This window comes from Pristiophorus japonicus, chromosome 6 (assembly GCF_044704955.1).
Source record: "Pristiophorus japonicus isolate sPriJap1 chromosome 6, sPriJap1.hap1, whole genome shotgun sequence".
Classification (NCBI taxonomy): Eukaryota; Metazoa; Chordata; class Chondrichthyes; family Pristiophoridae; genus Pristiophorus; species Pristiophorus japonicus.
The window spans coordinates 155,068,012-155,093,977 of record NC_091982.1 but is presented as its reverse complement, the minus strand read 5'-3'; the positions used below and the strand labels follow the sequence as shown (position 1 = coordinate 155,093,977).

General features: G+C 44.4%; 1 protein-coding gene across 2 annotated transcripts in view; it reads right to left on the bottom strand.

Annotated features, from left to right (window-relative positions):
• Positions 1-25,966, bottom strand: part of scly (selenocysteine lyase) — a 36,406-nt gene that overhangs the window by 4,296 nt on the left and 6,144 nt on the right. Inside the window, exons 2-10 of one of the 2 annotated variants that reach the window (XM_070883296.1) lie at positions 18,054-18,198; positions 12,406-12,515; positions 11,192-11,292; positions 10,137-10,323; positions 7,905-8,032; positions 6,181-6,345; positions 4,257-4,363; positions 1,313-1,349; positions 562-645 (exon numbers count right to left, since the gene is read on the bottom strand). In XM_070883296.1, coding sequence (XP_070739397.1) covers positions 562-645; positions 1,313-1,349; positions 4,257-4,363; positions 6,181-6,345; positions 7,905-8,032; positions 10,137-10,323; positions 11,192-11,292; positions 12,406-12,515; positions 18,054-18,157 — 1,023 coding nt within the window. In that variant the 5' untranslated portion in view covers positions 18,158-18,198. The remainder of the gene's footprint in view (positions 1-561; positions 646-1,312; positions 1,350-4,256; positions 4,364-6,180; positions 6,346-7,904; positions 8,033-10,136; positions 10,324-11,191; positions 11,293-12,405; positions 12,516-18,053; positions 18,199-25,966) is intronic. The other variant, XM_070883297.1, reaches the window with a different exon arrangement.

The window sequence follows — 25,966 nt, the reverse complement described above, 5'->3', positions numbered from 1 at the left end:
CCTCTTCCACCAGTACTAACTCTTGCTGGGTTACTGTTCCAGAGATGCAAGCAGCCCCTCCGAATCTTACCCAAGTGGATGCTTTCCAGCTGCGAGTCCAGACAGCAAATGTTGTCAAGTTCCTTGACTAGGGGGCCCCAGTCCCTCTTTATCCTTATCATACGTTCACCCAAGTGCATCTTTCCAGTAAGAGTCACTGAATAACAGTTAGGAGCGAGAACCCTGGATGATTTTTTTCCTCTCCCTAACCCAGCACCTCAGCTGTGATCAGCTCACTCAGCAGAGAACAGGATTCAAAGCAGGAACTTTTGATCTGTATGGTTTAATGTTACATTGAGTGGTGCTTTGACCAATCATAGCAATCGATCTCTCTCAATCAGTCTACAACAGATACAGACACGATGTGAGGAAAACCCCAGGGGTGGAGAGCTTTGGCAACTACAGGTCCAAAGCCCCCTGTTCCTCTCAGGCATGCTACACTTACCATGTCATTTTGTAAATTACTCAAATAAATACCGTACCTAAAATATTATTTCATTACTGCTAAACATTCACACGTACCAACAGTTTCTCCTCCAGGTAATCCCTCACTTCTTGCATGTGACTGGCATATACCTCCAGGTTCTGAACAACCAGCTGAGCAGCCTGAGGGAAGCGGTCAGAAAAATCAAGTTGAAGATTATCAGTGGTAACTGTTATTTTACATTTATCTCTTTGTAACCACCTCCCGTTTATTCAGCAGGGAAAGGGTTGCACACTCTGCCACATACAGAGCTCCCCTTTATTCACTGTGTAATGTAGACACATAATATCCCTGCAGTCATTAATTCCCTTTATGAATTCAAACTTTGGAATCACTTACCCCCTTTACTGGTGAGAAAAGATTTTGCTTCCTCAGTGCTCATGATGTAAAATCTTTCAACCTCCTCAATCCTTTTTACTGCTCATTTTTGGTAAGTGGAGTGCCCAGAACTTGATACTGCACACAGCAGCTACTCATACTTTCCAAGGGGTCAGCAACACTTCAATGGTCAGTGGTTCAAATGTGTGATTGTATTTGGAAGGGGAGAGCGAGAGACTTGCTGTGTCTCTAATGTAATGGCTAAGTGAATACAGACACATATAGAACCAGAAAAGACCATTGCTACCTGTTTGACAGTGAATGTGAGGGTTTAGTTACCCTTGACATGAGCAGGATTTAGTTTGCAGAATGGTAGCTGTGGAAGAGGATTGTTTTAGAAAAGTCTTGCCAAGCTCTGGCGGTAGATGCCTGTTGTATATCATAGTCAGAGTGAGACTTTGTGTTACTTACCTTCCCGAGTCCGGCGATCATTGGTGTGTTCTCTGTACTGGGAAGAGATGGCAATACAAATTGTGAGGTTAAATATCTGATTTACAATTTATATATTTACTAGTGTCCTCTAAAGCCTGCGCAATCAGTTCTAAATCAGTCCTGGTCCTTTATTTAGACTAATTTAAGTGAAAAGATGAGGACACCTATTCAGGACCATAAAGCTCCTCTTATTAAACACAGTGGAGATAATTTAAACTTTTTTTTAAGCGTTGGGCGAGAAATGGGCAATAACGAATTGGTCATCCAATTTAGACTGCGCCCTATTTTCTTTTCAATTGACTTCAATGGAGAGAAAATCAGGCAAGGTGTAAAACGGCGTCCAACTCGCGGTTTTTCGCCTGGCAATAAAAGTTAAAATTATCCCCAAGATTAAAAAGAATCTGTCACAGTTGCAGACTGAAATATGTGCCAAGGATCCAATAGAACAGGAGGAAGCCATTCATCCCCTCGAGCCTGTTCCACCATTCAATCAGATCACGGCTGATCAGTACCTCAATTCCATTTACCTGCCTTTGCTCCATATCCCTTGATATATTTAACCAACAAAAAACTATCCATCTCAGGTTTGAGATTTTCAATTGATCCTCAGCCTCAGCAGCTTTATGGCCATGAAAGCTCCAGATTTCCATACCCTTTGTGTGAAGTACTTCCCATCATCACCCCTGGCTCTAATTTTAAGGTTATGCCACCTTGTTCTGGACTCCACAACCAGAAAAAATAATTTCTCTCTATTTACCCTGTTACATCCTTTAATCATCTCAATGAGATCACCCCTAAATTAGATCACCTCTAAATTAGATCATCCCTTAATCTTCTATACTCAAGGGAATACAATCCAAGTCTATGCAACCTATCCTCATAATTTAACCCTTTAGCCCCGGTATCAATATGCCGAATCTGTTCCGCACCCACTCCAGGCAAATATATCCTTCTCGAGGTGCGATGCCCAGAACTGAATGCAGTAAATCACAGATTTAGAGCCAAATCAGTCACAGTGCAGTCAAAAGATCCTTTTTGCAATGGTCACAGTCGTTACATAGCTGGATTCTCAGAGTAAGTGCAGTTCTGACATCATCACGGTGGCGAATTGGACAGTGTGCGAGTGTCATGTGAGAATCCCTGGGCCTCAGCTCTGGGAAAGGGATGGGCACACCGCATTATGTGCTCCTTCAAGCTACACGGGGGTCCTCTCAGTTTGTGACAGGCGAAAGAAAGGAGATGTGAAATGGTCTCTGCTGGAGCAGAATAAAATAGGAAGGCATCTCAAATGCTTTACATGAAAGAAGATAAAACAGTGGACAGCAAGCAATAGAGCAAAAGGAAAAATTGGCAGGGTAATTTTAACTTTTTTTTAATTGCCAGGCGTAAAACAGATGACAGCGAATCGAGAAGGGAGAATTTGAGATTTCTTCTGATACATGAGGAGTGCTATAGATATGCAAGTTGTTGATGGCTTCCTAGGACAGTCAGCCATAAAGTGAAAGCATGGAGAGGCATCAAGCTGCCTGCTGTCTGGAGGAAGGGAGAATTCTGGTATTTTACACAGCATTTTTTAAATGTCTGTGGAAAAAAAACCCACCTCTTTCAGCAAACTTTTGGTCACACCTCCCAATATCTCCTTCTTTGTCTCGGCGTACATTTATTTGTTCGCTGATGTCTTTGTGAAGTGCCTTGGGACCCTTTTCTATGTTAAAGGAGCTAAAAAAATGGAAGTTGTTGATCAGTGTGGTAGGCGACATGGAAGCCAGATTGGAGGATCTTGAATAAAGAGCAGTGGGAGGGCAATTGTGAGGCAAAGGCAAATGCTGGAGAGAAAGGAAAGGTTAGAGATAGGGTGGTAATCAATGTTCCCTATAAGTTGTGTGGCTGTGAACCCGCACAGCTGGTGGGCCGGCTTTTAAATAGAAAAAACGTGCACCTGCGTAATACTGAATGGGCCGTGCAGCCCGTTAAAGGGGCCACGAGGCCCCCAAAAAATTACAGGGAACATTGGTGGTAATTGGAAAAAAAAAAGAATAATTAAGAGTAGGTTTTTTAAGCAGGGGGATGAGAATGGTACACTTGGAGGTCGATGTGGAAATGGTGTCGGAGGCTGATGTTGTCTGCAAGCATGGGGCCGAAGAGGTGAATGTAGATGGTCAGGAGCTGGGGTAGGAGAAGATTTAGGAGCACCTGGTCAGCTTCTTGAGATGGGATGTGCTCAAGACTGAGGGGAAGATTGGAGTGAAAAGGATGGGTGAGGGCTTGGTTGGCTAAAGAACAGGAAGGAGAGCTGGGAGCTAAGGAGGGCTAGTTCAGTGACAATCATAGGAATCAGCGACAATTATATGGATGACCTTAATTTTGGACACAAAAAAGTCAAAGGGGTGAAATTGGCTATCGCCCCGGTCAGGGGCGGTGACCTTTCTGGGACCAGACAGAAATCACACTCTGGAAGCGGAATTTGGGTTACTCCGCCTCACAGGAGGTGGAGCCTAATGTCGCGCGCTCCACTTCCTCTCGGGTCGGAATTGGGAGCACTCCGCGGCCTCTCCAGGTAGTGCTGATGCGTTTCAACTTCACTCTCCTTCCGTTAAAAGGGAGGGCCACTGTGAGCTCTGCAGGCCCTTTGATGACCTCCACTGGGCCACCAGTAGTAAGCAGGTTTGATCCAGCAGAGCGAACTTGTGATGCAGCATGAGCTTGTCCAACCAGATCTGGCAGTGGATAGTTTGGTCAGTAGAATGTAATCATGCAGCCTTTTCTTTCACTCTAAAACCCCCAACAAGCTTGAGATTGAAGCTATAAATCTGATTCGATCAGAAATGCCTTGTTACACTCAGCTGTGAACCAGCTCCAATCATCGTTCAAGAATAATCCAGGGTCAAGAGTAAATCTCTCTGCATTTTTCCAGAAAACTTACCCTGGCCTGAATTTCCTTTCTTGGCCTCCACCAAAGAACATGGAATATACGGGTGTGCTCGTGCCTGGTCCTCTTACATACAGGACTCCAATCCGTGGGCCATGGAACTGCGGGGGTGACAGAAATACAAACCTTTATTACCAGCCAAAACAAAGATTCTGAAATCTGGTGGCACGGGCTTTCTTCATTTCCACGGGCATCAAATTTTTTCCCCCCCAAATTTCAATAAAGTGGAGAACACTAAATTGCACCACTATGTTTTAAACAGAGGGGACCCGAAATTTCCCCCCGCGCAAAACGGGGAGCACGCACCACGTTTCTACTACTTTTACCACCGCGGTGTTTGAGGTGGCCGAGTGATATTCCGCTCTTTGGCATTTTTTTTTCAGGCGGACCGGAAGACACTCATAATGGGGGCGGAAGTGTGGTGGTGAGTACACGAGAGGGGCGGAGCGGGCGCCGCCGTCAGTCATCAGCGTAGATGTCATCACGGCGCTGCATCACCACAGCTCTGCCCTTCACTTAAAGTTCGGTACACGAGGATGCCTGTTGGTGGCCCGGCCGAACCCAGGGGCATAATTATCTGCTCGACATGGCAGTCAGTCGAAAAAAAAAACATGGCGGCAGTAGGCCCTCCCCTTTAATGGGAGCCGCGCCGCCATTGCAGGCCACAGCCTCATTGCACTGTTGGGGGAAAATGCAGGTTTTGGCACCGCTTGGTGTGAGTAAGATTTTCACGGTGGAATTTCTACGTCGGGGTGGGGGGGAACATCGGAGGTACGCACTGTGATGACACACTTAGCACGGATCGGCAGCAGCGAAGCGGGTCACCGCAAGGGTGGAATTTTGATAATGGCGGCCATTGCACTCCGCAGCCAATTTCCGGTGTTAAGAGGCCTTAAGGAAAGGGGCAATTTTGGCCCCAGGGTCTCACCATCACAACCTCTTTTACACAGTGCCAGCATCTAATCATCATCGGGCTCTATATCGCTGGTCATTATACTCATTCTGATGGTCAGAATTGTAACAGAACGACTGCAAGATTATTGCGAGATAATCTGATCATTGGGAACTTCCGTGACTGTGTGTATGAAGCAAATTAATTGCAGTGTTAGTTGCTAATAGGGCACTTACTGAGCAAATCCAATTTGTCCATTATACCTTATAGCAAAAGAAAGACAAATCAGAGTATTTTCTTAATGGCGAGAGGCTACGAGCTGTGGAGCAGCAAAGGGATTTGGGAGTCCAGGTACACACATCACTAAAGGCTGTGCACAGGTACAAAAAGCAATCAAAAAGGCTAATACTATGTTGGTGTTTATCTCAAATGGATTGGAATACAAGTGAGGAAGTGATGCTTCATTTGAAGAGAAACTTGGTCCGACCCTATTTGGAGTATTGCGTACAATATTGAGCACTGAACCTCAGGAAAGATATATTGACCTGGACGGTGTTACAGGACAGGTTGCATAAATTAGGTTTGTATTCCCTTGATTTAGAAGGACGATGAGTGATCCAATGGAGGTGTTTAAAATGAAAAATGGATTTTATAGGGTAGAGAGAGAAAATATTTTATCTGGTGGAGGAATCAAAAACAAGGGGGCATAATCTTTAAATTAATGCTAGGCTATTTAGGATTAAAACCAAGAATCACTGTTTCACACAAAGGATAGTGGAAATCTAGAATTCGCTCCCCCAAAAGGCCATAGATGCTGGGGGACAATTCGAGCTTCCAAGATGGAGAGCGATAGATTTTTGTTAGGTAAGGATATCAAGGGATATGGAGCAAAGTAGGGAAAATGGAGTTAAGATACAGATCAGCCATGAGGGACTGAATGGCTACTCCTGTTTTGAAGTTCTTGCTGATAAGTCTAATTCGCCAGCCCTGCATATACGGCTGGGCTCAGAGAGGTATTTTTTTTACCTTGTGTCCTACGATTGTGAGATAATCTACACCGAGATCCCGTACGTCAACTCGCAGCTTGCCAATTGCCTGTGCTGCGTCTGTGTGCAGCAGAATTCTGGGTGATTCCTCCCTGTCTCTTTGCTGATTTAGAACCTTCACTCGCTGACAGATCTCCGCGATTGGCTGGAATTGAGTAAATTCCATTGAAACTGGTTATTGTGTCATCGGTCAGGGTGCAAAAACAAAATATATATATAATTTGGAACACAAATCGGAGCCAGATACTTAATCATTTCTTCCAACAATGCTCAGTGCAGTACATATAAATGCTTTTTAAATACTGAAAAGAGAATTAGATCGACTCCCAATTCAACTGTGAGCGGAGTGGGGAACATCTAAAATATAGCCTATATGCTATACGCGGCCTGCAAAGCCTGGCAAACTGGCCAATGAAGCCCTGTTTAGTCACATTCATTTTATATTTCTTATTCGTTGGTTTGCCTGGAATGAGTTTTATGGAATGGGCTGTTCCTAGCACTTTCAATAACACCCTCAAAGCCACCTTGATAAAGTGCAACATCCCCACTGGCGCCTGGGAATCCCTGGCCCAAGACCACCCCAAGTGGAGGAAGAGCATCCGGGAGAGAGCTGAGCACTTCGAGTCTTGTCGCCGAGAGCATGCAGAAATCAAACGCAGACTGATATGTCCTTACTATACAGTACAAATGCACAAGAGGCCCATACTAGAGAGAAGGTCACTCTGTGACCAGTAACCTTTATTAGCCAGCACTGAAGTGGAGAAGATGGGTGGAGCTTCCCCTTTTATATCTGAAAGTCCAGGTTAGGAGTGTCTCCCACAAGTTCACCACCTAGTGGTCAGTGTTCTCACGGTGTACAACTTAGGTCAGTTTATACATGGATTACAATGACAGTTGAATACATGACACAAACAGCGGAAGGAGCATGCGGCAAACCAGACTCCCCACCCACCCTTTCCTTTAACCAGAGACTGTAATATTGGACTGTACAGTCACCTGAGAACTCACGTTTAGAGTGAAAGCAAGTCTTCCTTGATTTCGAGGGACTGCCTATGATGATGATGTTCCTAGCACTGTTTCACTGATGGGTGAATCCCAAATCAGAATGTTTGTATCTTGAAATATACAAGAAATTAAAGAAAAATGGATTTAACCTTTATATGTGACCCATGAGGCTCCATGGTGGTATAAACCCAAGCTAGGACACTTCACTCCTAGAACAGAGCAACAGAGTAAGAAAAAGAATGAAAAGGACATTTTTGACCTGGGGTACGGTAATGCAGTGGTTATGTTACTGGACTAGTAATCCAGAGAAAATGAACTCAAATCCCACCATGGCAGTTCGAGACTTTGAATTCAGATTAAAAAATATAAATTTGGAAATAAAAAAATAAGGGGAATCAGAAAAAGAGGCCATGAAGCTGTTCAGATTGTCGTAAAATCCAATAGATTCACTAATTCTCTATAGGGAAGGAAACCTGCCAGCCTTACCTGGTATGGCCTATATGTGACTTCAGTTCCACACCCATGTGGTTGACTCTTAACTGACCTCTGAAGTGGCTGAGAAAGCCACTCAGTTGCATCAAACCTTGATTAGTTGTTCAAGAATAAGGCCCAACACCACTTTCTCGGGGCAACTATAGGGAATAAATGCCGACCTGATCAGTGACGCCCACATCCCCAAAACAAAATAAAAATAATTACCATCAGAATTCCCGTCTCATTGTTAGCGAGCATAACAGAAACAAGGCAGGTGGTTGGCCTGACAGCAGCTATTAAATCATCTACTTCGGTGCAGCCGGTAACCTTGGAAACAGGCAAAAACGTAGCATCTAAAAAGGAAAAAAATAATAATGGTCCTTTCACTTAAAGGCTCCTGTGACCATAACATTTTGCAATCTTTATAAACTTCAAATCACTCCATCTGTAACCAATCTGGAGATTTTTCACTACCTTTTTAGCAGGTCTTGTAATTGCAGTTGCCATTTTGCCTGCTGTGGGGGGTATTTTCCTATGCAGGGCAAGGGACCCTCAAGTAATATCTCAATGCCTAACAAAGTGCTCAAAGCTCCCAAAGCACCCAGCACTCTGAGGTCCGCAAGCTGCCGAGACTCACAATAGGATCTTCTCATCCAGTGAGAAGGCAAAGAGCAGCGGGGTTGGAACGGTTACATGTCTATCTATGCAATAGAAAGTTTTGCACTTCACACCTCTGCCACATCAAAAGTGCCACGCATGTGACTGATTTGTTTTATGAATGCTATTTGAGCCAATCACAATTCAACAATCTTAAAAAGAAATTAAAAAGCCAGTCATGATCTTGACAGCCTGTCCTCTTTATAGAGGGACTGGAAATGTACAAACAGTTAAAAATCTGGAAACTAATTTTGACAGCAAATGGCCTCCAATTATATCAGACTGCATCTCTGTGACCTTAAGAGAAAAAGCCTTTTAAAGACAGCAGAGTAATACATGGTGCATTATATTGTCTCACACTCCTGACCTTATAAAACAGCACATCATCCAATTTACCACGAGCAGTTCCACACAAGAGCCACTATTATGGTTAAATATTCAGCCAGGGCAGTAATTTATAGATCAACTGGGATTCAGGTCATAGAGATTATAGTTGACACTCGGGTTAAAATTTAAGTAGTAAAATATTAACTTAATTTACAGGCCTGAATTCCAGTGGAGATGGTTTAGCCTGCTTTACTTGCTGATGGAGGCTATGTTAAGGGATCCCTATCTTGGAAAGTACAGAGAAAAGATAGCCATATTAATTTTTCAGCACAGAAGCTGGCCTTTTGGCCCAGCTCTTTGCTAGAGGAATCCAATAATAATCCCACTGTCCTGCTCTGTCCCCATGGCAATGTACTGCCCTCTTCTTACATAGAAACATAGAAAATAGGTGCAGGAGTAGGCCATTCAGCCCTTCTAGCCTGCACCGCCATTCAATGAGTTCATGGCTGAACATGCAACTTCAGTACCCCCTTCCTGCTTTCTCGCCATACCCCTTGATCCCCCGATAGTAAGGACTTCATCTAACTCCCTTTTGAACATATTTAGTGAATTGGCCTCAACTACTTTCTGTGGTAGAGAATTCCAATGTTTTCTCTTAAAAAGTGCAGTGACTCTGCCTCAATGATCCTGTGCTACTTCTTAGGGAAAACCCGCTACTCCTTCAAGGAAAAACTCTGTTACTTCCAACTTTTCCTCTAATTCTTAAGCTCCCTCTGATGGGATTCCTATTTCCTTTCCATGTCTAATGACACATGAGACAGCCCATTTATTCCTTTTAAAACCAGATCGTGGGTTGTGTCCGTAATGTTAGCCTGACCAGGGGACACTGGCTAGAAGAGATTGGGGGGCGGCGGGGGGAAGTGTCCCACTGGATATCAATCCTGAGTTGTGAGACCAGAACTCTCAGCTCTGCTTGCCTGGGCTGTCCGAAGTGTGACTCAAACCCATAACCTTCTGACTCAGAGGCAGGAATGCTACCACTGATCCAAGACTTACTCCCCTCTGACGAGTAACACAAGATAAATTGTTTCTGTTGCACTGGGTGGAGCAGGTTACATGACACCAAGCAGAAAAGAAACACTTTGAGAAGGGGAAGTCAGTCCCAGGGTGACTGCAAGCTAGAAACATAGGCCATTCAGCCCCTCGAGCCTGTTTCGCTACTCAGGGGGTGTCAAATGTTGATAGCCCACCATCAGGGTTCTTGGACTGTGAGATTTATGATCTGTTCCTGCCCTCCAAAAACAATGAAAATAAAACTTGAACTGCTCATATCAGACAGCCACCAGCTTTTGTTAAAGTATGTTTTGCATATTAATAATGGTAGAACCTTGTTTATATATACATTGTATGATTCAGAGCAAGAGGCTGAAATGTTTTTCATTTCAAGTTATAAAGCCATCAAAAAAGTCTCACTTGCTTTCTTCTCCTCGATCAGATTGTCTACCATCAGTTGCACTGAGTCGTGCTCGATGTTTGATATAATGATGTGCGGTAACAGCTCAGCAATCCCGCCAAGCTCCACACTCGCACCGTTCTGTGCCAGCTGGCGCTGATGGTCCCAGAAGTACTTGACTGCCGTGTGAAAGACTAGATTATTAGCCTAGAAAACATGGATCCTTTTGAGTTTTAATCGAGACTCACGGATTTTGCACAGCTACAGTGTATGAGATTGGCAGTGACAAACTCCAGGAAATGATACACGGCACATAAAACAAGGGAACCTTTTTCTACTTTTTGCTTCAGTGTCACCATCAAGCCTACTACGTCAGGTACAATATAGTTGAGGCACTAGGTCCGTGCAGCAGAGCTGGTCTCCAGTCGTCTTGGTTAACCCTTGCCACTGGACCACGACCTAGCTCTGTCGAGCCCCTGTGGTGCCTGGTATGCAACGCCACCACATGTTAAAAAAATCCTTGCACAGGCATCTTCCACCCTTCAACATATAGTTCAGGACCTGGAATATTTGGTCCTTCATTGAAACACCTGTGAACTCATCCTTTTTTGGCGTGAAAGCAAGTCATCCTCATTTCGAGGGACTGCCTATGATGATGATGATGATGATAGTTGAGATACTAATAAATCTTCTTTACACTGCTCCAATAAACATTCCTGGTTGAAAGTCTCCTTTCTCTACCACAGCTGAAAGGGCCCCGAGTGAAATGAGTGTCAATCCAGCTCCTAAAGGCTGTGAGCTCACTGCACAGAACCATTCGTAATTTGGCACAAATGATCAGTCACTCAGGGAAACCATCAACTCATCTATCTGGACAGGTTCTGAATGCAGGTTAAAGATTTGTGATGTTGGCCCTCGCTTTGTACAACAGCCATGGATTTTGGCATGTGGGGGGTGGGGACAGAGGGTTGGGTGGAATTTGAGGGGGAGGGTTGCCTTACATGCGAGTATATAGCACAGACAATAATTAAAACTGGGGCTTAAATTAATTCTCTTTAGATGGGACCCTTCTTACCTCAGTACCACCAGAGGTGAAAATGATATCTTCTGGTCGACCTCCAACCATCTGAGCCACATTCTCTCTTGACCAATCTATCAACGCTTTGGCTTTTCTACCTAATCACAATTAGACACACAAGGAAAATAGCAGGCAGCATTTGTCTTTATTCACTCTATAAGGAGCACAAGTCTGTTCCGACAGGAGTTAAATTCAGCGAGAGCTTTGCACAGGTACGCATGCATGCGCAAAGATCCATTCCTGCAATTAATAGTTAAGGGGTAGAATTTCTGTGGGGGGAATCCCTGTTCTCGCACCGTAACTTTGGTGGAAGATTGATGGAAACCCAGAGAAACAATATAAATGGGGTTTTCACCGATGTTAGAGGACGATCGGGAGAATTCCCACGGAAATTACTGGTGGTCTGACAGAATATAATACTCATTCCAAAGAGGGACATTGTCATTTACAAGTGAGTTGCATAGGTCACTGTCCTGGTTACATATGGAACTTAATAACTTACAAGCAGCAGACTGTTCAAAACACGGGTGTGGTTGTTGTGTGTTTTCTAAAAATAAGAAACAGGGTTAGTGTGGTTTTAAAAATAAGAAATAAGGTTAGATGTTATGAGCAGAGTTTTTGGTTAGGCATGGTGATTTTCTTCCTATTGACGAGGGCTCTTAGATAAGCAAAGTGTCAGCTTGGCTTAGCTGGCAGCACTTCTGCCCGTGAGGGTTGTGAGTTCGAGCTTCACGCCAGGACTTGAGCACATGATCCAGGCAGTGAGGGAGTACTGCATTGCTGTAGGAGTTGTCAAGTCCATTATACCTGGTCCAGTGGATAGTAAAGATACTGAAGAACATGGACTTTTCTGGATAACCTGACCAATGCTTCTCCCTCAGCTACCAGCACAAAACAGATTAAAAGGTCATTTATCTCAGCAGTTCACTCTGCTATATGCAAAATGGTTGCCACGTTTGCCTACATAGCAATAGTCACTGTGTTTCAAGTTAATGAATTATATGTGCCGCATTTTGAGACGTGTCTGAGGGATAGGATAAGATGTTACATAAATATAGCCTTTAGATTGGATTGCTGGCGTGGGATGCCATTCTTTCTAAAGCTGATCATTAATCACACATTATGACTAGTAAGTGCCTGTGATCACTACTTTAAGTGCAGAACCACTATCTGTGAAATGTCACACACCTGTGTCCCTACTCACCACACACCTGGAGTATATGAACTGCTGGGGTTTCCCCAGGCCTCCTGCATGGCTTCAGTAACAGTCTGGATTACTTCGATGTCCACAGGCGTAGTTGCATTGTAATCCATGTAAATGCTGTTTCAAATGCAAAGTATTATTTTAACTCTTCACTCGTTTGTTCAACCTTCATCCAACTCGCAAGTCCTAACCTTCATTTGGTGGCTAGAATGATTGAATCAAGCCTAAGACACCGCATGATGCAAGGAAAATTACAGGTTAAGGAGGTCCGATTGAAGCAATGCTTTTGACAGCCACGTTTTACTAAATCTATCCCAGAGGAATATAGGAATAGGAGTAGGCCATTCAACCCCTCAAGCCTGAACGGCCATTCAATGAGATAATGGTTGATCTGCGACCTAACTCCATATACCCGCCTTTAGCCCTTATCCCTTAATAAGATTGGTTAACAAAAATCTATAAATCTCAGGTTTAAAATTAACAATTGATCGAGCATCAATTGCCATTTATGGAAGGGAGTTCCAAACTTCTACCACCCTTTGGGCCCAAGTTTCCACATTATTTGCGCCTGATTTTTAGGAGCAACTGGTGGAGAACGGACTATCTTAGAAATCGCAATTCTCCACATTTTTTTTTCTGCAGTTCTAGTCAGGTAGAACAGTTCTACTTTGGAACAGAATTTTTTCTTCAAAAGGGGGCGTGTCCGGCCACTGACGCCTGATTTCAAAGTTTCCACAGTGAAAACGTACTCCAAACTAAAGTAGAATGGAGCAAGTGAAGATTTTTGTAGAACTGAAAAAACCTGTTCTACACATTAAAAAAATCAGGCGCAGGTTACAAATTAGGCGTCCAGAACGAGGTGGGGGGGGGGAAGGGAAGTCATTAAATTCTACAATCAATCCTTATTTATACTTCTACAAATATTATACAAAAAAATCCAACCTGAATAAACATTTATAAGCAAAGAAAAGATTAAATAAACCATCTTCCTACCTGTGTGAAAGTGCTTCAGCCATCGTTCGTTCCCGCGGGGGGTGGGGAAGGAAACCGCCGTTTGCCGCCGCGGAGGGGAGGGAGGGGAAGGAGACAGCGGTTTGTTGCCGCCGCGGAGGGGAGGGAGGGGAAGGAGTCAGCGATTTGTTGCCGCCGCGGAGGGGAAGGAGGGGAAGGAGACAGCGGTTTGTTGCCGCCGCGGAGAGGAGGGAGGGGAAGGAGACAGCAGTTTGTTGCCGCGGAGGGGAGGGAGGGGAAGGAGACAGCGGTTTGTTGCCGTGGAGGGGAGGGAGGGGAAGGAGACAGCGATTTGTTGCCGCCGCGGAGGGGAGGGGGAGGAAACCGCCGTTTGTTGCCGTGGAGGGTGGGGAGAGGAAGGAGACAGTGAGAAGGCTGCAAGAAGCCTCAGTGCTGATGGCAATGTGCTTTTATTAAAAAATGTTCAAAAATTAAACAGCTACAAAGAACTACAAAAATGGCCGAGTGCCAATGTTTTTTTTCACACTGAGCATGCGCAGCGTTGCCGGCAGGAAAAAAAACTAATTTAAATAGTACCCGCCCCCTCCCACTTACAAAATCGGCACGAGTGTAGGCTCTGCCCCCCTGGGCGCCGCGCCAAACAGACAAGGAGCTGCAAAGCGCTCGAGAATAGCGTGTTTTTTTTCTGGCGCCGTTTTAAGCGTGAAAAACGGGCGCCCGTTTTTTATCCTGTGGAAACTTGGGCCCTTTGTGTGTAGAAGTGTTTCCTAATTTCACTCCTGAATGGTCCGACTCTAATTTTTAGTCTATGCCCCCTTGTCCTACACTCTACATCCACCGGAAATAGTTTCTATCTATCCTACTTGTTCAGCTTAATATCTTTAAAAATGTGATCAATCACCCCTTAACCTTCTAAATTTGAAGGAATAATTTGTGTAATCTCTCCTCGTAATGTAACCCTTGGAATCCAGGTATCATTCTGGTAAACCTACGCTGCATTCCCTTGAAGGTCAATATACCTTTCCTAAGTTGTGGTGCCCAGAACTGCTCACAGTACTCCAGGTGTGTAGCTCCACCATAATTTCTACCACCTTGTATTCCAGTCCTCGAGATATAAAGGCTGGTATTCCATCAGCCTTTTTGATTATTTTCTGTACCTGTTCATGACATTTTAATGATCTATGTACCTGGACCCCCAAATCTTAGTGCATGACCTCATGTTTGTCTACACTGAAATCCATTTGCAACAGTTTTGCCCACTAACTTAATCTATTAATATCCCTTTGTTATGCTTTCATCAACACTGTCTACAATGCCGCCTATCTTTGTGTCATCGGCAAATTTGGATATGTGGCTTTCTATGCCATCATCTAAATCATTAGTAAATACTGTGAATAGTTGCAGCCCCAACAGAGATCCCTGTGGGACATCACTAGTCACATCCTGCCAATTAGAATACCTGCCTATTATCCCTACACACTGTTCTCTACCGCTCAACCAATTACCTAACCAGGTCAATAATTTGCCTTCAATTCCATGGGCTTCAACATTAGTTAACAGTCTCTTCTGCATGAGGAGATGAAGTTCTCCTCTCTTTCATAATGGGGGAATGTGGATCATTTAATGAGTTAGTGCTCTTGCTTTCATTCCTGTGGCCTGGGTCTCAATCTAGGCCAGACTGCACGGATAAAGGTTTCCTCTGGAGAAGGCGGACCTGTATGGGAGTGGCAGCGGGACCAGAGAAAAGGCGGAGCGGCGATAAAGGAGCACGGCAGAGGAGGCCCGACACCGGAAGAGGCGGACTGTGTGGGAACAGCAAACTTCGAAAGAGTGAAGTCAGAGTAAAGGGAAGGAGCTAATTGGTAAGTAGCTGGTGAGTGTTTTTTTAAGTTTTAAGTTTATTTTTTTTTTAAAGTTCAGTTAAGTTAGTTCTTAGTCTATTAAATAGAGGAATGTCAGGGCAGCTCAGTCCAGTGGAATGCACATCCTGTGCCATGTGGGGAGTCCTGGACACTTCTCGTGGTCTGGACGACCACGTGTGCAGGAAGTGTTGCCAGCTACAGCGGCTCGAGATCAATGTTTCGGAGCTTGAGCGGCAGCTGGAGTCAATGCAGTTTATCCGCGAGGCTGAGAACTTTGTGTCTAGCACATTTCAGGAGGTGGTTTCCCCACAGTTAAAGAGCCTGCAGGCAGGGAGGGAATGGGTGACCGCTAGATAGAAGAGGAGGACCAGCCAGGTAGTGCAAAAGTCCCCAGCATGCATCTCACTCTCCAACCAGTATTCAGTTCTGAGTACCTGTGAGGTCGATAATTCCTCTGGGGAGTGCAGCCAGAGCCAAGCCCATGGCACCACAGGTGGCTCAGCTGCATGGGGGGGGGGGGGGCGCGCGGGGGAGGAAGAAGAATGGAAGATAAATAGTGGTAGGGGATTCAATCGTTCGGGGAGCAGACAGGCATCTCTGCAGGATGGTATGTTGCCTCCCTGGTGCCAGGGTCAAGGATGTCACTGAGCGGCTGCAGGACATTCTGAGGGGGGAGGGTGAACAGTCAGAGGTCGTGGTCCATAGGTAGAAAGAGGGATGAGGTCCTTCAGATATATTTTAGGGAGCTAGGAGAGAGATTAAAAAGCAGGATCCCAAAGGTAGTAATAGTGTAAATGGATTTTAGCAAGGCTTTTGATAAGATCCCACATGGCAGACTGGTCATCGAAAGTAAATGCCCATGGGATCTAAGGCAAAGTGGCAAATTGGATCCAAAACTGGCTCAGAGGCAGGAAGCAAAGGGTTGATGGGTGTTTTTGTGACTAGAAGGGTTCCGCAGGGCTCAGTACGAGGTTCCTTGATTTTTGTGGCATATATCAATGATTTAGACTTGAAAATATGATTCAGAAGTTTGGAGATGATACAAAAATTGGCTGTGTGGTTGATAATGAAGAAGAAAGCTATAGATTGCAGGAAGATATCAATGGACTGGTCAGGTGGGCAGAACAGTGGCAAATAGAACTCAATCCAGAGAAATGTGAGGTAATGCATTTGGGGAGGGCTAACAAGGCAAGGGAATACACATTAAATGGTAGGACACTAAGAAGTGTAGAGGAACAAAGGGACCTTGGAATGCATGACTACAGATCCCTGAAAGTAGTAAAACAGGTAGATATGGTGGTTAAGAAGGCATACAGAATAGTAGTCAAGGCATAGAATAAAAGAGCAGGGAGGTTATGCTTGAACTGTATAAAACACGAGTTAGGCCACAGCTGGAGTACTGCGGCAGTTCTGGTCACCACATTACAGGAAAGATGTAATTGCACTAGAGAGGGTACAGAGAAGATTTACGAGGAAGTTGCCTGGACTGGATAATTTTAGCTGCGAGGAAAGATTGGATCGGCTGGGTTTGTTTTCTTTGGAACAGAGGAGTTTGAGGGGAGACCTTACTGAGGTGTATAAAATTATGAGGGGCCTAGATAGGGTGGATAGGAAGGAACTATTTCCCTTAGCAGAGGAGTCAACAGTCAGGGGCATTTAAAGTAATTGGTACGAGATTTAGAGGAAACATTTTTTCACCCAGAGGGTGGTGGGGGTCTGGAACTCTCTGCCATAAAGGGTGGTAAGCCATAAACCCTCAACACATTTAAAAAGTACTTGGATGTGCACTTGAAGTGCTGTAACCTACAAGGCTACGGACCAAGAGCTGATAAACGGGATTAGGCGGGATAGCTCTTTGTCGGCTGGCACGGACACAATGGGACGAAATGGCCTCCTTCCGTGCTGTAAATTCCTATGATTCTCCCAAACCCCTACCATACCTCTAATTAGCCCATGTGAAAAGAGTAAATAGAGCCTCAAACCAATTCCCAGTAGGAACATATCCATAGTTAAACTGTTCCCGTTAGTGATCAAGTGGCAAACTCACTTCAGACAGGTCAGAAAGATGGGTAGTGTAGGAGACAGAAATGTAATTTAATTGGAAGTACAGAGGGGAGAGAGCATTAAAGCGGGAAAATAGGGACGAGTTCTGATGAAGGACCATGGCAGAAACGTTCACAGATGTTGTCAAGTCTGCAGTGCACTTTCTGCAACTTTAGCTGCTATAAAAACATAATTTTCCTGTCAAACTTGGATGTGACATAAACAAAGCATTTTCATCTAATTTTACCTTGGTAATGGCTGTTTTAATTTAGACACAGTAGATAAGGAGTTAAAACATGGCTGCATTTAAAATTCAAATCCCAGCCTGGCTCGATGCAATATCTGGAGGATTACCGGTCAGTTTCATCACTCAACAGAAAGCTTAAGCAAACAATTCAAATATATTTGTTCAGTTGTGTGTTTGACTGGCAGATCCTTTTGAACGTAGCTGACAGTTATTCAAATCCCCAAAATATGTTTGGCCACTGCTTTAATTGGCTTGGATTGTTCAAATTGGAAAAGGTCAGAAAGGAACTTTTAGAGAGATGAGTAAAACGGATTAGCTCTTGTAGTTGATAAGAACATAAAAAGTTAATGATAAAAACATAGTTTATTAGGGATTACAAAACATTTCTTATTTTGAGGAGTTAATATTATCTAACATCCATTGTAAATATATTATATTAATGTTATAATAGTGATGTAAAACAGACTGCCATTTTACACTATTGTACATAGTTACAAGTATCTCCACGATGTTTCCTAGGCCCATGCTTACCATTCAGATGAGGAGTCATTTCTTTCCTCTGTTGCTGTCACTTTCTGATAACTTTGAGTAAATGGAGACCCATCAGTTGTTATAGTGCAGTCATTCCTCTCCATCGTTTAGTACTTCAGATAACCCAATTACTTCTTCAAAAACCCTTTAAAATACAAATAAAATTTCAAATTCATACACTTGAGTGAATCATTTATAAGAGTGACAATATGTAAGCCACATTTCGAGGTGGGCGACTGGGTGACGTCATCAAAACCCAGGTTACCGTTTGGCATGTGAGCAGGGACGACGGAGCCCAGGTACAGTGGAGGAGCAGGAAGGTCGGGATGGATGAGCGGCGAGAGATCATGGCAGAGGTGCAGCGAGTGATTGAGCCGGAGGAGCGATAAGAAATCATGGCTGAGATTCAGCGAATGTTTGATGCGGAGGCGCAGTGAGAGATTGTGGCGAAGGTGCAGCGAATGTTGTGGCGGAGAAGCAACGAGATATCATGGCGAAGGAGCGGTGAGAGATCGTGGTGGAGGCGCGAAGAATGAGGGTATGGGGCCCAGAAGAGCTGAGGGCCCAGAGGCAGCATGAGCCAGCCCACACTGCGATATGTACGCGCACTATGTCCGTGCAGCAGAGCAGGACTCCAGTCGTCCTGGTTAAACCTTGCCACTGGATAAAGGCCTAGCTCTGTCAAGCCCATGTGGTGGCTGATGTGCAATGGTCACCACACGTTAAAAAAATACACGCACAGACATCTTCCACCCTTTCAATTGGAGTTCAGGATTGGAATAGCGGATCCTTCATTGAAACATCTGTGAGCTCACGTGGAAGCAAGTCATCCTCGTTCGAGGGACCGCCTATGATGACCATAGGATGTTGAAAGCTTTGTATCCAAGATAGCGATACCACTTTAAGAAGTTATGCAGGTATAAATTCCAGAAACTGGAAACCTTGGGATCAAGGCCATTCTGGTTTTCAGGTTTTTCTGGATTTCGGAAAATAAATCCAACGTCCCGAATCCGTAAACTCTTGGGCCGACTTTCGTGTATTTACGGATTTTGGAGCCAAAAATTCGACAGCCTGAATCCGGAAACCTCATGGACTATTTTTGTGAATTTCCGGATTTTAGAACATTACATCCAACGGCCTAAATCTGACAACCTCGAGGCCGGGCTAGGCTGGGCTGCGTATTTTTTTGGATTCTTGCTTGGGAAAAAGGTATGTACAGCTTAAAAGTCTGATTTTTGGGAAATATTTCTGGATTCTGGACAACGACTCTTGCAATCTGCACAATGTCCGGTTTTCGGACAATTACGGTTTTTAGAACTCCGGATTTCGGACGTACTTCCTATACAAGAAATCACTGATCTTAATTGCCTTTAATCAGGAATGACTCTCAGCCATAAAAATAAAAGGCAGAGAAATGGTTCAGTTGGAGAAAGGAACTGAGAGGTCGGCTGGAAAGTAATATTGAACACTGCCTTGTTCATTGCTGCAAGAAAAGACACAACATGGGTGAATAAATCTAATTTGTTTTAAGATCTAGTCTGTGTGTCTAATTGACCACTAGGGCCTGGGCCTGGTTCAACTTGTTGAACGTGGCATCAGAAGAGAGAGTTTAGAAGACCTACCATCATGGAGGAAATGCTGGTAGCATTCATGCAGGCCACATTGGCACATCAGGAGCAGACAAACAAGATTTTGGAACTCCAGCAAGAAACAAATCGAACCATGGATGCAGCTGATTGCCAGATGCTGAAGGAGGAAGCCCTGGTCTGTACTGGAGTAACCCCATGTCAGAGCGTGACAGTTTCAAACCTGGGCCTATGAGGTGGGGAAACTGCAGAGGTCACAGATATACAACCCGATACACCTGGCCTGGCGATGGTTGCAGCCAGAGACAAATCACACGGCGCAAATTGTGGAGCTGGTTGGTATGGGCTGGTACATCTGAGTTCCACTCCTAAATGTCTGGAGATGGATCGAACAAGGAGAGCTGGCAGACACCCAGGAGTTGGCAGCTGTTTTAGAGAGACATCGTAAGGTGTAAGAACTGGTTTGTGATCGCAGAGACGTCCCCTCCAGGACCCTATGGCACACGCTTAGCCCAAAAAAACATGGAGATTTCGATAAAAGAGTATTGGGAATTGGGGTGCTGAAATGCAGCAAGACGCTGTGAAGGGACATTTTATCATTGATGACAAATAGATTGTTAAGATGTTATTGCCGAGATGGGTTTGGGCATATTGCAAGACAATGTCCTAACATTGGGGAACCTACGGTCTGTAGTGTGGAAAACTAGAACCCAGCCTCTGATTGGCCTAGTGCAAACCATGAGCAATGCGGAGGCCATCTGCTGTTTTTTTTAAATATATAGCCCATAAAGTTTAAAGAACAATCATTGCCCTGACTGATTTCAGTAGTGGCAAGACATTGGTAGCTGCCAATCTGGTCTGACATTCCCAGTTACTTCATGGGTTCAAAATAGGGATACGGTGTGTGCATGGGGATGTGCAATATTACCCCACTACTACTGTGGCTTTCGAGTATGATGGAAAAAGTCAGGAGATTGCCGCAGGGGTAGTTTCAGGCTTCCCTCATCCAGTGATCCTGGGAAGGGATCTTTGGAATTTGAAACACTTGTTTAAAAACGAGGTCCAGCATATGCACCTGTCAGACACCTGGACACTGAGACTAATGAGGTATTTGCTCAGAAAGTTCAGTTTGTGGACCCTGACCTATTTCAGGGCGTTGGGAGGAAACTGAAATCTAAAGAAGAACAGAGATGGAATAGGCTCGAAGAGCTAGAGACCAGGTCCCTCCTATTAGGAGACCAACTCAAGAGCCTTTCTACTAGTAGAGAACCTCTGTCAGACGCAGAAGGAGAAGGTTCCCGAAAGGACCATCTTGGGAGAAGGGAAGACTCCTTAGAGGAATTTACCATGAGTGTGACAGATTTCAAATGGGAACAGGCTAATGACCCGGCCTTTCAGAATGTGAATACTGAAGTGGTATCAGTTAATGGAAATTCGGTAGAAGTTAAATAAAAAAGGACAGGGTCTTGCTATACAATTGAGAATGATTTGTTGCACAGGTGGAAGATGACGAAAAAAGCTTATCTATCATATTAATCTGCTAAAACCATGGAGAGATCCAGAGATGCTTGTGTCCAAGTCGGGGCCTCATTTGGGAACTAAGACCAGAGAAATCGGGGCAGTTCACCTGGCTGTGGAACGAACAGCACAGCAGCAACTAAAACTGCAAGAATTAGTCAAAAGAAAGGATGTTTGTACCTCTCGTTCCGGGAAAACGCATGTTATTAAATATGATATTGTAACGCCTCTGGGGATAACGGTCTCGGTGAAACTGTACTGGATCCCCAAGCCGAAGAGGCAGGAGGTCTTCCAAGAGGTCAGGACAATGCTAGAGCTAGGGGTAATACAAGAGTCTCACAGTGAATGGTCAAACCCTATGGTTATGGCACCATAGTGATCATGGAGATTCCGTAATGCTTTTAGAGAATTAAGCCCACATCCAAGTTTGATGCTTACCCCATGCAAAGAGTGGAGGAACAAAGTGAACGTCTAGGAAATGCCAGCTTCTTGTCCACGCTGGACCTTACCAAAAGGTATCGGCAGATACCGTTAATTGACTCTGCCAAAGAAAAATTAGCCTTTGTAACACTTGGAGGTCTATACCAGTATCGAGTGATGCCATTTGGGCTGCCGTTTTACACTATTGTACAAAGTCAGTTAGTCCTTTTCATCATGGACGTCAAATCCCTCTACATTTCCATCCCCCATCAGGGTGGCCTAAGGGCGCTCCATTTCTTCCTTGAACAGAGGCCCAACCAGTTCCCATCCACCACCATCCTCCTCCGCCTGGCTGAACTGGTTCTCACATTGAACAACCTAACCTTTGACTCCACTCTCACCTTCCAAATTAAAGGTGTTGCTAAGGGAACCCACATGGATCCTAGCTATGCCTGCCTTTGAGGGATATGTGGAACATTCTTTGTTCCAGTCCTATTCAGGTCTCCTCCCACACCTCTTTTTCCGGTACATTGATGACTATCTGCCATTTCACGCTCTCGCCCTCAACTAGAAAATGAAATTCACTTTTCTTCCAATTTCCACCCTTATCTCACCTTCACATGGTCCATCTTTGACTCTTCCCTTCCCCGACTTCTCGGTCTCCATTTCTGGAGATAGGCTATTGACAACCATTCACTATAAACCCTCCTATCCCACTTCCTGTAAGGACTCCATTCCATTCTCCCAGTTTCTCTGACACATCTGTTCTGACGCCACCTTCCATATTAGTGCTTCAGATGTCTTCCATTTTCCTCAATTGAGGATTCCCCTCTACCATGGTTAACATGGCCCTCGACTGTGTCCATTCTATTTTCTGCACTTCTGCTCTCACCCTTTCCCCTCCCTCCCAGAACCACGAGAGAGTTCCCCTTGTCCTCACCTTTCATCCCCACCAGCCTCTACGCCCAACAGATCATCCTCTGCCATTTCCGCCACCTCCAGCATGATACCACCACCAAACATATATTCCCCTTCCCTTTCACCATTCCGAGGGGACCACTCCCTCCGCAACACCCTGGTCCACTCCTCAATCACCCCCAGCACCCCTTCCCACGACACTTTCCCGTGCAAGTGCAGGAGATGCAACACCTGTCCTTTTACCTCCTCCCTTCCCTCAAACGCTCCTTCCAGGTGAAAGAGATTTACTTAAACTTCTTTCAATTTAGAAAGACACGGATTAATCAAGGAGTCAGCATGGATTTGTTAAGGAAAGATCATGTCTGACTAACTTGATTTAATTTTTTTTGAGGGTCGATGAGGATCGTGCGTTTGATGTAGTCAATATGGATTTTAGCAAAGCTTTTGATAAGGTCCCACATGGCAGACTGATCACGAAAGTGAAAGCTCATGGAGTCCAAGGCAAAGTGGCAAGTTGAATCCAAAATTGGCTCAGAGGCAGGAAGCAAAGGGTAATAGTTGATGGGTGTTTTTGTGACTAAGGCTGTTTCCAGTGGAGTTCCGCAAGGCTCAGTAATAGATCCCTTGCTTTTTGTGGTACATATCAAGGATTTAGACTGGATTGTAGGGGGTATGATTAAAATGTTTGCAGATGACACAAAAATTGGTCATGTGGCTGGTAATGAATGAGAAGGCTGTAGACTGCAGGAAGATATCAATGAACTGGTCAGCTGGGCAGAACAGCGGCAACTGGAATTCTATCCAGAGAACTGAGAGGTAATGCATTTGTGGAGGGCTAACAAGGCAAGTGAATACACTATAAATGATAGGACACTGAGAAGTGTAGAAGAACAAAAAGGACCTTGAAGTGCAGGTCCACAGATCACTGAAGGTAGCAGGACAGGTAGATAAGGTGGTTAAGAAGGCATATATAACACTTGCCTTTATTTGCCGAGGCATAGAATACAAGAGCAGGGAGGTTATGCTTGAACTGTATAGAAACATATCAACATAGAAAATAGGTGCAGGAGTAAGCGATTCAGCCCATTGAGCTTGCACCACCATTCAATATGATCATGCAACTTCAGTACCCCATTCCTGCTTTCTCTCCATACTCCTTGATCTCTTTAGCCGTAAGGGCCACATCTAACTCCCTTTTGAATATATCTAACGAATTGGCCTCAACAACTTTCTGTGGTAGAGAATTCCACAGGTTCACAATTCTTTGAGTGAAGAAGTTTCTCCTCATCTTGGTCCGAAATGGCTTACCCCTTATCCCGAGACTGTGATCCCTAAGTGGAAAGTGGGATTAGGCTGGACAGCTTTTTGCCGGCCGTCACGGACATGATAGGCCGAAATGGCCTCTTTCCGTGCTGTAAATTTCTGTCAATAGTATACTGTATTGACTTCTCACGATATGTCTCTCCTACATTGGGGAGACCAAACGCAGATTGGGTGACCGCTTTGCAGAACACCTCCATTCAGTCCGTAAGTGTGAGCCTGAGCTTCCGGTCGCCTGTCACTTTAATTCTCCGTTCCACTCTGATCTCTCCATCCTTGGCCTCTTACATTGAGCTCCATTGACAGTGTAAGAACATAAGAAATAGGAGTAGTAGGAGTAGGCCATTTGGCCCCTTGAACTTGCTCTGCCATTCAATAAGATCATGGCTGATCTGATCTTGGCCTCAACTCCACTTCCCTGCCCGCTCATAACCCTTGACTCCCATATCATTCAAAAATCTAAGTTCAAGGAATAGCACCTCATCTTTTGTTTAGGCACAAAACCTAAACATCGAGTTCAACAATTTCAGACCATAACCTCTGCCACTATGTTTTTTTTCCCTTTTTAAAAAATCTTTCCCACAGCAGCTATTGATGATTCTGCCATTTACACCCTATCTAGACTCATCTTTTGTTTCTTAACTTGTCCCATTACCATCTCCTTCTGCCTTGCACCAAAATCCCTTTTGTCTCAATCTCTTCTGCCTTCCACCCTATCACAGACCTTCCCTTTTGTTCTTTCCTCCCCTCCCCTGCCCCTACACTTGCTTAAAAACCTGTAATATTTTCCTGTTCTGACGAAGGGTCATCGATCTGAAACATTGGGCCTGAAATTCCAAAGTCCCGGGTCCGTACGAAGTTTCTATGGACCTGGGGAGGCATCGGAAAAGCCGGTTTTCAGCGCTCAATGCGCATACACTGAAAATCGTTTTTTCCGATCTGTCACGTTTCTGGCTTGACAAATTTCGCGCAGATCATGAGCGAGGACACTTGCAGGGCAAGATTTGCGATATTTACTCATATCTTGGCAAGCAAATGTCCTCAAAAATCTTGCGCCTGAAAAAGCAGGCGTATCGTCTACTTTTACAGGCGCAAGTGTTTAAAAACATAAACATTAAAATTAAATTAAATAAACACATGGAAACATATTTTGTTAAAAACTCTCCCCACTACTGTAAGTTTATTTTAAAGACATAATTAAAAAATTTTTTATAAAATTAAAATATTTTCCCGTCTTTTTTAAAGAACTTTAATTTAAATGAATCTTAAATATGTAGTGTATTTTTCTATTTTTTTTTTTATTAGTGTTGTGTGTGTTTGGGGGTGGGGGGGGGGGGGGATTCTCATTCATAATAATGGGAACTCCAACTTACGGAGTTCCCATTATTATGAATGAGAAAATATTGTACCTTGATTGGCTGCCCAGAGCCATGTGACTCCAGCTCCAGCATACAGATGTCCCAACGTGCACACACTCTAATGTATAAGGAGTGGAGGCCTCAGGATCGGAAGTTCGAGCGGACGTAGCAAGAACAAGTAGGTGTGCATCTTTTAAAATTTTTTCCAGTCGATTTCCTGCAGGAAGAGCTCGATCAGGATTTCTAGGCCATTAACTGTTTCTCTCTCCACAGATGCTGCCTGACCGCTGAGTATTTCCAGCATTTTCTGTTTTTATTCCAAACGAATGTGTTGGAAGTTGGGTTATGGGCAGTACTGTCCTAGGTTATCAAAGAGACCGAGCATCCCACAGCGAGACCATAGCTATGCTATAGTCGAGGAGTGTTTAGTGATCGACTGGGTGGTAGAGACACTGAAGTACTATTTATTAGGGAGAACCTTCTGGCTAGTAACGGATCATGTCTCCCTGAAGTGGTTGCAGGCCAATAAGAAAAAAATGCCCGTGTTGCACTTTGATTTTTGTCCCTCCAAACATATGCTTTTACAGTTGCAGATCCTCTCTCTCGTGCCATGACTTATGACAGAAATCGTTTGAGCCACTGGTCCTTTGCTGACAGCGGGGGATGCAACAGTGAGAGGGGGACGATATGTAAGCCATAGGATGTCGAGAGCCTAGTGTATCCGAGATAGTGATACAACCTTAAGAAGTTGGAAGAAGAATGGAATCTTGGCCTTTATTACTAAAGGGGATGG